The following is a 13,370-nucleotide window of genomic DNA, read 5'->3' on the forward strand; positions in this document are numbered from 1 at the left end:
ATATCTTCGGCAAATTCAACATTGAATGGATGTTGTGGCTCCAAAAGTGTACCAATTTCTTTGTCTTTATATGCATTAAGTTTTGACCAGTTTGTTCGCTTTGTTTTTTCAAAGAATCTACTGTTGAGAAGGTAGCATTTTCGACAACTTTCTTATCTCGCTAGCATGCACTTTTTTCCTTTAGCCTAATGCAGAGTCATACACGCGTATTAACCTCTATTCAGTTCAACAACAGCCAACACCCAATGAAACTGCCCATCACAATTAACCAGAATGTAAACACCGTCTACAAGATACCATAGTAATCCTGTAGGGATTGAAAATCCTTTGATGATCAGGGATATTTAAGCAGATGAATACAACTAACATTCACTGATACATAATAGAACAAGTTTGAAACATGACTACTCTATATTGTATATGATACATGAATAAAAAACATCAAATCAACACAAAAAAAGCTTTATTGCATATTATGAACACAGTGTATTGTATATGATACATTATTATGAATATAACTAACAAATGACCAACTATGAAATTTGAAATTTGATACAACATTCGAACTATTAGTAAAAATACAAAACAAACATAAAGCATATATGTGAAAAAAAGTAATTTAAACATCAATATATCCCCATTGTTTTATTGATGCACAAAAAATAAATGTATCATATACTCATTCAAATTTCAAAAGCAAATATATAGAAGTTATATGATACATTAATGAGAACATTACATACAAGAGTTCAAATTGAACTTCGTTATATGATACAATCTAGCCACTTATTTATTACTATGTTGAAATTAGGGCTTTAATGTACCAATCCTTTACAAATCGATTAGTATCCAAATGAATATGAGAACACTGTAATGTAAGACTGTCATGACCCGAGTCTACACCCTGGATGTGGCCGGCACTCGAGAACCATTGTTGGTCCCCAAGCGAACCCTCATCATGGTTGACTACAAGCGGAAGACTAACTCAAGCATATAAAAGCTTAAAAACTGAATAAAATTCATGAAACTCAAATACAAAGCTTTAACTCAAATAATTTACTCTGAATATAAATGAAATATTCAACAAGCCAACAATAGGCAACTCAAGTCTTTAAAACATTTAATAAAATAAATGAAATAGACTTCTCAAACTCTACTTTCTATCTATGAAACCTGTAACTGACAAAGATGGAAGTCGGGACAAGACCCACGACATCCTAACAACTGATATAACTAAAAGCACAAATGGAACCCTCCTGAAGTAAAGAGGCTCACCATAGCTAACTCGAATTGCATGTGGTATCAACAAAGCGCCTGTTGATGACCCTAAATACATGTATCTACATCATGAAACGATGCAGGATAAATGGCTAAGTACATGGAATGTACGAGCATGTAAGGGGAATTCTAAAGCATAACATAAGCTTGAACTTGATAAAAATGAAACATACTTACCTCTTCTCAACTAACTCAACTCAGGAATAAGATACTAAACTCAAAGATAAAATATTCAACTCAGTGAAATAAGGCTCAACTCAATAATAAGACATTGGACTCTTGGTACTCAAACTCTGGATACTCAACTCAATATAAAGCAACAATAAGAGATGCAATATATGGAAAGCTTTTAAAACAATAGAAAGCAACTCAATGTATTTAAGAATACAATATACTCAGTTTGTATGTAAGGATACAATATAAACTATGTTTGTATATGAAAATACAAGTAAACTCTATGTATATAAAAATACAAATATCTCTGTAGGAGTTTCTCTAACCGACAACCATCACTATGAGCTATGTGATGATACAACGTCTCGCCACACTGCCAGAGCTATCCTATACTTTGCCAGGGTATAATACCTACTCACTAAGTGGATCCACTAGTCTATGCTAAAAAGCATTAAGGAATCATCTAAAAAGTATGACCCTTTCTACCCACGTTGGCTACATGGTTTATGGGGGTTGTGAGTTATCTGAACTCTCCCCATATCGGTGCTCAATACTACTCCCAGATTATATTAGTTCATATGTTTAAAAACATAACTTTTTATGTGGTTTGAGATTATTACTCAAAAAACTTTCTCTTAAAAGAGACGATACTCAAACTGCTCAAAACACTTTTGGAAATCTCAGTTTTCTCTCATCTTAAATGTGAAAACATTTACTATTGGGAATACCTAGTTCCCATATATCATTTAAAGAAATGAACTCAACTCTGCTCTTTCTCAAAAATATTTCAAAATCATATTATAATATGATCATTGATGACTCGGGAAGTCATACTGCATAAACAATGATGGTATATCTAGATACCATACTGCTCATACATTGACGACATACTCGATTGTCATACTAATAATGTTTTAGAAAACTCTTTTCTCAAAACTCATCTTTACTTTCTCAAAACTCAGTTTAAGAACTTAAGTGTTGGCTTTAAAATATTTTTTTTAAAAAAAATTATAACTCAAATCATAGGGTTCATGTGGAATTATGAACATGAATGACTCAACTCGAACTTAAGTGTTGGCTTTAAAATATTTTTTTTAAAAAAAATTATAACTCAAATCATAGGGTTCATGTGGAATTATGAACAGGAGCGACTCAACTCACGGATCTTAATAACAATAAAGAACCTCAGTACTCAAGACTCAATGATACTACTCTTCTCTAGACTGCTCGACTCATAGGGTTCAAGCGGAATTATGGGCATGAACTACTCAACTCAAGGACCTTCATGGGTAACATGTAGTAGCCTCATGATTAGGAATATAATCCCAAAATGATTAGGAACTCAATACTCAAGACTTAGAACTTGAAGATACTACTCCTCTCAAAGATACTCAACTGATGGAGTTCATGCGGAATATATGGGCATGAACGACTCGACTCAAGGGTCTAAATTACAATATGAAACTCATGTATACGACTCTTCTCATTTTCATACTTGCTTCCTCAAAACTCAATTTAAAATTCAAGTGTTGGCTTTGAAAAACTTCTCAAAATTTATATTCATACTGAATTATAGACATGAACAAGTCAACTCAAGGATATCAATAAAAATATAGAAACTCAATACTTAGGAATAGCATTTTTAAAAGAATCGGGAATTCAAGAACTCAAAATCAACTTAGCTCAAGAATACTCAAATCTAGGGGTAGAATCCTAGATTTCTCTTTTATTGATTTGAAAGTAAATGTAGGGCGTGAGGACGAATTAGTCCAACACTATGATAGCCTTACATACTTGAAAATACAAGGTTCTTGAAGAGCGCCTTGAAGAAGAACTTGATTAGAAGCCTTGAAACTCTAGCTTGAAGGTAAACAATCAAGAAAACCTTTCTTGGGATTCTTGAATTAGTTTCTTGAAATCTCTATGGCCAAGATTTATTATTTTCATAAGTGATTCATAATTGTATGGAGGAAATTGAGTTAGAAAGAATGGAATTCTTGGAGAAAAATTTACCTTGAAGAAGAATCTTGAAAAAAGATTGAAAGAATCTTGAATGAAGTCTTCTTCTTTGATTTTTCCTTAGGGTTTTGCCCTATGGTTTGAGAGAGAAGAGAATGATGGACTAAAAGATGAAAATCTGATTGTTTTGAGCCTTTTATTAGTCAAGAAATTAGTTTAGGATTTTCTTGGAGGTAAAAAAACAAAAACAACACCTTTTAATGTTTTCCCATCGGCTAATTTGTAACAGCACTGTATAGGTTACTAAAATAGTCATAACTTTTTACTCAAAAATTGGATTGACGTGAAATTGGTGGCATTGGAAAGTAGATTCAAATACCTTTAATTTAATAGTCTATGAATCACGTAACTCTTTATATTCTAAGAGAGATAGTTATTTGAAGTTGACCCAAGTAGAATCTTACATCAAAACTTAATCGATAAGGAAACTTCAAGAACTCATGAAGAAATTAAATTGCTCAATATTTATGGATAGATTCGAAAAATAAACTCATGATTGACGTGTGGGTGAACGAACCCAACACTATGGAAGCTTACATACCTCAAAGAACTAGGTTCTTGACAAAATCTTGAATTTCTTGAGCGAACGCTTGAAATTTTGAACTTTTTCTCCTCCAACACTATGGAAGCTTACATACCTCAAAGAACTAGGTTCTTGACAAAATCTTGAATTTCTTGAGCGAACGCTTGAAACTTTGAACTTTTTCTCCTCTTGAATCTTTTCTCTAAAACCCTAAATGCTTTTGGGGATGAATGAAACTATTTCTAATTAGTTTAGACTTTTAAAACATTACTAAAACCACTTAAATACGATTGAGTAAGGAAAAGACTAAAATACCCCTCATATTTTTGGGTAACTTTCCTTAATTGGACAGCCCAACTTCAAACTGGCATATCTCCCTCATACGAGCTCAAGATTTAGAAAACTCGGTGGCGTTGGAAATATAATTTGAAGAACTTTCATTGGATATCTTATAGGCCACCTAACTCATCATGTACTAAAGGTTATGGTCATTTTAAGTTGACCCAAAACTTAGAAGAACCTAGAAATCACTTGGATGAATTCTCTTTAATTATTTTTGGAACTCAAGGTGCTATATCTAGTGATCTTAATACGTAAGAAATTTTGAATTCCTTGGTAAAATCCTACTCACCATGAAGGATGGTTCGAGTCTTAGTTCAGAAAATTTCTGGGGTGTTAGAAAAACAATGTTTCATTTTTGCTCCGAATAACCTATATACCATAGCATATGCAAATTAATGTATCAGTTTGTTCAGATCCAACATACCAAATACCATATCAAACTCGACAATTTGAAAAAAAAGTACGAAAACACATACTTTGGACAATGAAGGCCTGGAGATTGGAGGTGATGTTTTCCTTCCTTTTTGGGTGTTTTTTTTTACAACATTTGATTTTGAGGATGATGGTACTTCCTTGTTCGATTTGGAAATATTTTGATTCTTCTTCATTTATAGTGGGTCGTGCAAAATTGGATCTATTTTTAGCCCATTTATCTTCGTCAGAATCATATATCCGATTAGTATTAGAAGAAATTGGTTGAGTAATCCCAATATTAAATGAAGCACCCTTATCCATATGTATCAGAAATAGAACTTTGAACAAAAACAAGAACTCGAATAAAATAGCAATGGAGAAGACAACCCCTCCCTATTCAGATGTTTGAAATTGGTTGACTGGAGAGAGAATCGTTTTGAAATCAACTTGATAACTGCGTTAGGGAGAAAAAAAGGAGTTGAAAAGGAAGTGGGTAAACGTGGGTTTCACTTATGTATCCGGAAGTTTTAAGAATTGGGATAAAAAAGGGATTTTTGAAATATTTAAAAAAGGTAGGGAAAAATGGAGAAGAAAGAAACTTAAGTTGTGTATATAAGTAATTTTCCTTTTTTGAACCCCTCTCAGTGAGCTTCCACCCCTTTTGCTCCTTTGATGACTCAATTCACAATCAGAGACGAATCCTGAATTTGGAAGTATGGGTGTTACATGTTTAAATAGGATAAATGGGTCGGTTTCTCCTATTTATAGATATTTATAAACAACTTGATCAAATATACACATTTAGTAATTTGTTCTTTTAGATATTCTAATATTAAAGATACCTAAACAATTTAATTTTTTTTGTAGTAATAAGAGATAGTATTCTCTAAAACTTTGACAAAATTATTCGAACTTATATAAATCATCTAATACCATTACTTTATTATATTCATATTTCATTGCCTCAATGTGTTATTGCAGATATATAGTTGAGAAAAAATATTTATAAATTATAGCTTCAACCCAATTGTTTCACTTAGCACGACGTAGAATATCAAAAGCACCTTTAAATTCAAAAAATTCTAACATAATAATACACATCATTTTTAAAACTTTATTATTTATTTTTTATTAAAATACTATTAAAATATATTTTTATTAATATTTTAAATGACATTCAAAATTTGGTACTCATTAATTAATATATGATACACACGCAAAATTCATATCATGAGATTAATACTTAGCGAAAGAGAAAGTTTTTTTAAAAAAGTAAGAATTAATTAAAGCAAAAAATAGTAAAGTAGATTAATAAATAATATAATAGAAATAAGGAAGAACTAAAGGGGGGAAACCCCCGAAGCCTTGCCGGTGACGCACATTATGGGGAAAAAGGAAAAAGCCAAAAAAAAAGGGTTGAGTGGGGGTTTCGAACCCTCGACACCCATGTGGCAGATTCAGTCTTTTGTCAGTCGCAACATCAACAATTTTTGTTAATAGGTGGCAAGCTTAATAATTGATCAATTTGTTATACATCTACATATGTATACACAGAGTTTTAACCGAGGTCACTAGGTATCGTGGCACCCCATCGATACACATAGATCCGCCCCTGCTCACAACTTCGTGTTGATAGTGAGGGTGCTTATCATCTGAGCAATTTCCTCTCATTTACATATTACAATACATTTAAAAGATATGAAATATGTCGGCAAATAATTTCAAACGTTATTTTTTTTATTTATCATTGTATACTAGAGTGTCAATGGTTCGATTAAATCGGTTATTTTCTAGAAATTGAGGAGGAGCAACTTTTTTAAATTGCAATAACTAAAACAAATGAAGAGTACTGTTGAAAATTGCTTTAAGTAACTGCAATAATTTTCTTTTAAAACTAATAATTAAGTTTCCTAGGTTTAGGATGATTTGACTTTTAAACTTTTATTAGATTGTTTTAGTTTGTTGAGATATTTTTGAGTTTCGAATTATGCAGATTTTTTTTGTTGTAACTAGGTTATTTAAAGCTTTGCTATGCTTCAGAAAAATATTGAGAGTTATTTTTCAATCAGTACTTTCGATCTTTTTGCTGCCTCATCTTTTAAAAAACAAACGGTCATGCGGCATTACGCCTTGTCAACCCAAACTTTTTCAATGTTCAGAATGGTTACACAGATGATGATTCCCTTGTGTTTGAGTTGCACCTAAGTAGCATGTCAACCTCAATGTACAGAGAGGAAAAGAAGTAATCACCAAGCTAGTTACACGTCTTCAGTGTCACCAGAAATCCCCACAAGAACAGCAGCCCTGCTTAAAATGATGAAATCTGTAGTTATCTCTTATTATGATTTGTCGATTTGTAATCTTCGAGATATGCTTCATTGTGATATGGCAGTCCAAACAGATCCTAATGTTCTTGAATACGCGTATAGTGGTTCCCTTAGGTAAGTTCAATAGTCCAAAGCAAACTGCTAACTGTTCACTGTGAAATAAGCATTTCTCTTTCGTAACCTTACCTAGTTCTCGACTTGTTTTGTTCTGAATCTTTTGCATCAGATTATCCAATCTCGAATATAGTTTTGGCGTATCTATATGTCTTGTATCACCAGAAAAGAATCTATGAATCTTTGCATTCACCTCCAACCAGCTACAACCGGGTTCCTTCTGGACCGACTTAGACTTCATCAGCTCTCTTTGTTTGAGTGCATCCCTTACCTTGCCTGCTTCAACATACATGTTCGAGAGGGTGACATAAACTGATGCATCACCAGGGTCATGCTCTAATATTTTACTGGATGCCATCTCTGCCATTTCAAGGGAACTGTGAAATCTGCAACCTGCTAGAAATGGTCTCCAGATTGGAGCCTTAGGTTCAATTGGAAGCTTGTTTATGAATTCGAGAGCATTCTCTAACTGCCCTGATCTACTCAGCAGGTCAACCATGCAGCTATAGTGATTCTCTTCAGGTGATATTCCGTAATCTCTAGTCATAGACTCGAACAACTCTTTCCCTTGTTGAACTAAACCACAATGGCTACAAGCAGAAATGACAGCAAGGAAAGTTAAACTCGTTGGTAATATTCCATTCTCGACCATCTTTTCAAACAAGAATATAGCGTTCATTGGATTACCATACTGTGAATAAGCTTTAATCATTGCATTAAATGTCACACCATCTGGTTCAGATGTTAGATAGAAAACCTTCTCAGCATCCTCTAAATTACCGCATTGTGCATATGTTTCTATTAATGAACTCGCCACATGCAAGTTTGCCCCAAACATTCCCTTAACTACCCAAGAATGCACCTGCCTGCAGATTTCAAGGGATGGCAGTAACGAGCACGCCTTCAGAGTAACTGAACATGTATATTCATCACAAGCAATATCATTATTTAGCATCTTACGGAACATCTCCAATCCGGAACCAACCTCACCATTGTGAACAAGGCCGGTTATCACTGCATTCCATGATGCACAAGATGCTACGCGTCCCATCTCCTTGAGCTGTTTTCTAGCATTACCCAGTTCTGCACATTTTGAGTACATCTCTATTATGGCAGTCCCGACAAATACCTTTGAGATCATTCCATTTTTAATTACCTGAGCATGAAGTGCGCAACCATAATCATGATATTCTGCAGAAGCTGCACATGAAAGGGCCACAGAGTAGGTGTATTCATTAGGTTCAGTATTGTTCTTTCTCATCAAACAGAATTGTGTCAATGCCTTATAGAAAGCCTTTTGACGGTAAAGTCCAGATATATATGCAGTCCAAGATATATGGTTCTTATTAGCAAGTCCTTCGAACAAATTCACAGCCTCCTCAATCATTCCGAAGTTGATGTACATCGTCAAAGCTGAATTCCCCACCACTGTAAGGGACATAAAGTCCAATTTTACAATTTGAGCATGCAACTGTTTTCCTACTTGAACAGACCGACAAGCAGATAACAATATCGAGTACGTATAATGGTTTGACACGATATCTAGAATATCACCCATCTTGACAAAGTAAGCAAAGGCTTCAGATTCCATTCCATTGCTTACATACCCACAAATCATGCTATTACATGAAGCAACATCAACGTAAGACAACGTACCAAATATCATCTCAGCACTTGCCATTTCACCACACTTGGCATACATATTAAGAAGGGCCGTAGCTACAAACTTATCGAACCAAATACCCGTCTTAATCATTAAAGCATGATATAATTTTCCAAGCTCAAAACTTCCTTCACTACTACAATACCTCAACTGATCAATTACATATTCCTCATCCATGTAATTGCTAGCACAATCAAACATAGACTCTCCTAATAACTCATCAGTTACATCGGAATTCCCATTGCTTTCCATAACCATATCAGCTCTATCTACACATTCAGTAACATACAAATCTGCAACTGAACCCCTTGTTCTTTTAGCAATTTTATCAAGCAGTTGGCGTGCAGCAACTAGTTTGAGAACAGACACTTTATTATAAGAATATATGCATTTTCTCCGATGGACCGGCTTTAGTAGGTTGCCATTCACAGTGGAAGACAAGGAACAAAACGTTAAACTACTCATTTAGAGCTTCAAATTTACCCAAAAATTGCCTGCGAGCTGTAGAAATACCAAAATTGGAGCATAGGGTGTTTTGGTAAATTAACTTAATACATCCATGAATTATGACAGGGATGAATTTTCAGCCGTCCATTTATATTCTTGTAAAAGATAACATAACCAGAAGCGTGCAATCAATAACGCATATGGATTTTGCATCTGTTCTATCTCGAAATCCAGTTAACAATTTTCATTTTCCTCAAAACCTAAGAGAATTAACTTCAAGATTTGTTTGTAGAATTGGGTATGGAAGCTTCGTGATACCTAGACGAATGTCCTTCTCGAATAGTGCAGGTAGCTATTATAGGAAGAAGAGGAAAAAATACAAACATATATTGGTTAAGGCAAGTCGAAAAGAGTCTCCTTATGAAGTTTTAGGGGTATCTTCATCAGCGACCGCCGATGAAATCAAAAAGGCCTATCGCAAACTTGCTCTCAAGTATCATCCTGATGTTAACAAAGAGGTAAAACCTTTGAATTTTAGTCATTTCTGTGGCATGATTTGTTATTCTTATCATAGCGAAGCGCTCTCTCTGTTTCTGTTTGTGTTGTGCCTTTCGTCGTCTTAAGTGCTCCTGCAGGTTGATCTTGTTTGAAAATTAATATGGAGTAATACCTTCGAGGCAGTCCGTTTCTGATGCTAAAAAGTAAAAATCCACATTTTCATTGTTGTCAAAGAAAATTTAACCAGAGTAAACTGCTGTTACTATTCTGTATCTGTTGAACATAAATGCAATGAAGTAAAGATAGGTACAAGGTGCAGCAATTGAGGCATATTCATGAAAAAGAAATACATATCTGGATTCAGTTAAAATCCGCAATTTACAGAATTCGTGGATTGTGCTTGAAAGTCGAACGTTAGTAACTCTCTACACTGCTTTGCAAGTGATGTTTGTGTATTCTCAAAGAGTGAAAAGAGAGAAATTTGTACATAGACTGGTACATAATTTTGTGGTTGCTCAGCTTGTTGATTGTGTGTCACTGAACTGTTCTCTGATTGATAAAATCTTTAATTTACATAGGCTTAAAGCAATGCTTCTATGTGATCAAATTCCGGTCCCTCTATGCTATATATATCACACAAATATTTGCAGAAGTGATGATGGCTAAAATGTCTAAAGTTGTTAAGATGTGTTGGTATGTGACTTAACACTGTTTACTGTTTGAAACAAGAAAAGAAGAAAGGTGGTGATGATTAGGGATCAGGGTCTTGAATGTGGATTTCTCTCAGTTTCTATACTAGTGGTTGTCTTTGTGTATGTCCTTTTTCCAGTTTTTGGCAGTTAAGGGTTGAAGAAGTGTAGTTACTTATTCACTGCTTTATTTTGTTCTACAAGTTAACTTTTATCCCTTTTGGGGCGAGGCTGAGTTTTGCTGCGTACTTCGGGTTGGTAGTGCTATCTCATCTCTTGACCTCATGACAGTTCATAAAATGAAGAAAGCAATGCCCTTCAACCTTGGAATCACCAAATTGTTGTACAAAAGATGACATTTGTCATTGTTGCTTACAGCTGTAGTGATTCATCAGTTGTAAAGTCCGATGCTTGCTTTGTATCCCACTTGTCCACTCAGGACCAAGAAATAACAGAATATGTTAATCTAGCAACAGAAATTTCATATATAGTGCAACACAATTTATTTTACTTGAAATCAAGGCATCATATGTTAAATTACCTTTTCTCTTTACACTTTGTTTGCATAATCCTTGTTGGCGACAGGAAAGAAAAAAGAAAAACAGATTGCCTCTAGTTAAAACGGGGATAGGAACTAAAACTTTTCTTCCTTTCGAGTGAACAAAACCTGTTTTTATTTAAGTGCTTCTCCAGATTTGTTTGATTTCTTTCTGTATAGCGCAATGCTCAAGAAAAGTTTATGAGGATTAAGCATGCATACAACACACTATTGAACTCCAAAACCAGGAAGAGATATGATTCAAGAAGTGACACCTCAAGTTATTCATATTATAGTGGAGCAGAACAAAATAGAAGTGCTGCAGATGAAGAAGATTTTTATAGCTTTGGTAAAACATCTTTGCTAATTTGATATTTGCTGCTGACTTGTTCTTACATTTTGTTAGTATGCGTGATTGTTTATGTCCAGACAAATAAAAAAAATAGTTTTCTACAAATAGTCCGCAAAGCCTCATACTAAAGCAAAAGTGGTTTTACCTGGCCATCTCGAAGTCAGGAGATGGTTCAAAATCTCTATCAATTCTGTCCTCAAAAAGTACTAGATAACTCTTATCAGAATTATAACGTGAATGGTTAAAGCATCTATCATCCATCAATTAATGAACTAGAGTGTGTAATCTGATATGCCTCCAGTTTCTTGATTGAATTGTAAACTTTACGAACGAAAGCATTTAGGTTGGACTTCTGGGGGATACATTTGCTGATTTTATAGGCACCAGCTCAAAAAGTAGAACGAATATCTTACTTTATGAGGATTGAGGTCTAACTTTTACCATGACATTTAGCTCTTCAGGCTTCCCCCATTCCCCAGACTTCTATAGACAAACAGCACGGGTGACGGGGGGTTGTTGATGTCAAATCCACCACAGAACCTGAATCATGTAATAGAGTTGGATGTTTGAACCCAATGTTGAATATTGTTTGTGATACCTCAAAATAGTTACATGGCACCAATATCTTTGAATGTAGCATTACTTCCACACACAACATCCAAGTATAAGGCCAGTAATTTAAGTGTTCAAGAGGTTTCACCTACGATATTCATGCTAAGAAACTGTATGTTTATACTAAACAAAAAGAATACTCAAAACTAAAAACAAAAACCAAAAGCAAGAAAATAAAACAGAAATATACGTTAATCTATGCAGTAAGGCATTTTTTTTGCTTTACATTCTTATGTTTAACCCCTTCATGCTGCAGGTAGCTTTTTCAAGGATGCTCAAATAACCATAGGTAGATTGTAGTTAAAGATACAGTATCCATTATCGTCAACTGTCCTAGGACATTTTTCATATATAGCTTGTCTTGCAGTTGAGAGAGTCATGTGCTCAAGTCTAATTTCTTTCTGCAGCGGACTTCTTTAAGGATCTCCAAGAAGAATTTCGGAATTGGGAGTCAAATGTTGCTTCCACGGGAAAACCAAAGAGTTTGTGGGAAGAATTGGCGGTATGAATTTGATAAATTCAACTTATGAGAAAGAAAAACACAATCGACAAATGTAGAACTGATAAATTTATATTTCATCTTTTCTCCTTTTGATCATTTGCCTCTTACCACCCTCTGGGTATTAACCTTTATTTTCCCTAAAAGGTGTCTCTAGCTTATTTACCCTTGGGTTTGAGCAAGATTCCTTGGATGAATATCATTTAAATATTAGAGTTGGAATAAATTGTGGTACTTTTACTTTGCATGCGATAGAGAAAGAATTAGAGTTTACAATTTGACTGTTGACAGGAAATTGGAGAAGACTTTGTTGAGTTTTTAGAGAAGGAGCTTAATATAACCGATGCAGAGGTAGAATTCGAAAACAACAACGAGAGACCCCAGAAGGGCAATGCACAATCTGGAACTAGTAATGAAAAACAAAAGAGAACAGATAGAGATAACAGTATTGAAGAAAATATTGATGAGATTGAAGCAGCCCTTGCCCAATTGAAAAAGGAATTAGGATTATGATGGCATTGAATCGATACTCGCAAAGAAATATTGAACAACATCTTTTTGGTTGTGCCTGGCTGCAACAAAAATGGTTCACCTACTTTAAACATGTACCAACTGAAAATCACAAAGGGTTTGCTTTATTTTCCTTGAACACCTGCTGTGATTGACATTTTCTAGAGTAGCCACGGAGAACTGTCTGCTGCATCTTTTGATGTCTTAGAAATAACTAGTATAGTTGATGCTCAGACGAACACAATGATTTTGGTGTTTCACATGCGGAGTTTAATAGCAGACAGGAAGATACTTCTTACTAATTCCTGTACGATGGGATGATAATTTTTCATCGGTATAATACTCCTTAAACTACTACCATATGATGGTCA

The 13,370-nt window shown here is 34.4% G+C and overlaps 2 protein-coding genes across 3 annotated transcripts; one reads left to right on the forward strand and one right to left on the reverse strand.

Annotated features, from left to right (window-relative positions):
• Positions 1-7,024: 7,024 nt before the first annotated feature.
• Positions 7,025-9,319, reverse strand: LOC102603107 (pentatricopeptide repeat-containing protein At3g24000, mitochondrial-like). The gene has a single exon (XM_006359496.2). It carries the CDS (start codon positions 9,317-9,319, stop codon positions 7,025-7,027), a length of 2,295 nt encoding a protein of 764 aa, XP_006359558.1.
• Positions 9,320-9,355: 36 nt separating this feature from the next.
• On the forward strand, positions 9,356-13,370 carry LOC102603439 (chaperone protein DnaJ). 2 transcript variants are annotated; one of them, XM_006359497.2, is made up of 5 exons: positions 9,356-9,819; positions 11,207-11,375; positions 12,247-12,279; positions 12,398-12,492; positions 12,781-13,370. In XM_006359497.2, exons 1-5 carry the CDS (start codon positions 9,421-9,423, stop codon positions 13,000-13,002), a joined length of 918 nt encoding a protein of 305 aa, XP_006359559.1. In that variant the 5' UTR covers positions 9,356-9,420; the 3' UTR covers positions 13,003-13,370. The 2 variants fall into 2 exon arrangements, with proteins under 2 accessions (XP_006359559.1, XP_006359560.1); XM_006359498.2 differs by lacking the exon at positions 12,247-12,279 and having other exon boundaries at positions 9,359-9,819.

Source organism: Solanum tuberosum, unplaced genomic scaffold (genome assembly GCF_000226075.1).
Source record: "Solanum tuberosum cultivar DM 1-3 516 R44 unplaced genomic scaffold, SolTub_3.0 scf00293, whole genome shotgun sequence".
NCBI lineage: Eukaryota > Viridiplantae > Streptophyta > Magnoliopsida > Solanales > Solanaceae > Solanum > Solanum tuberosum.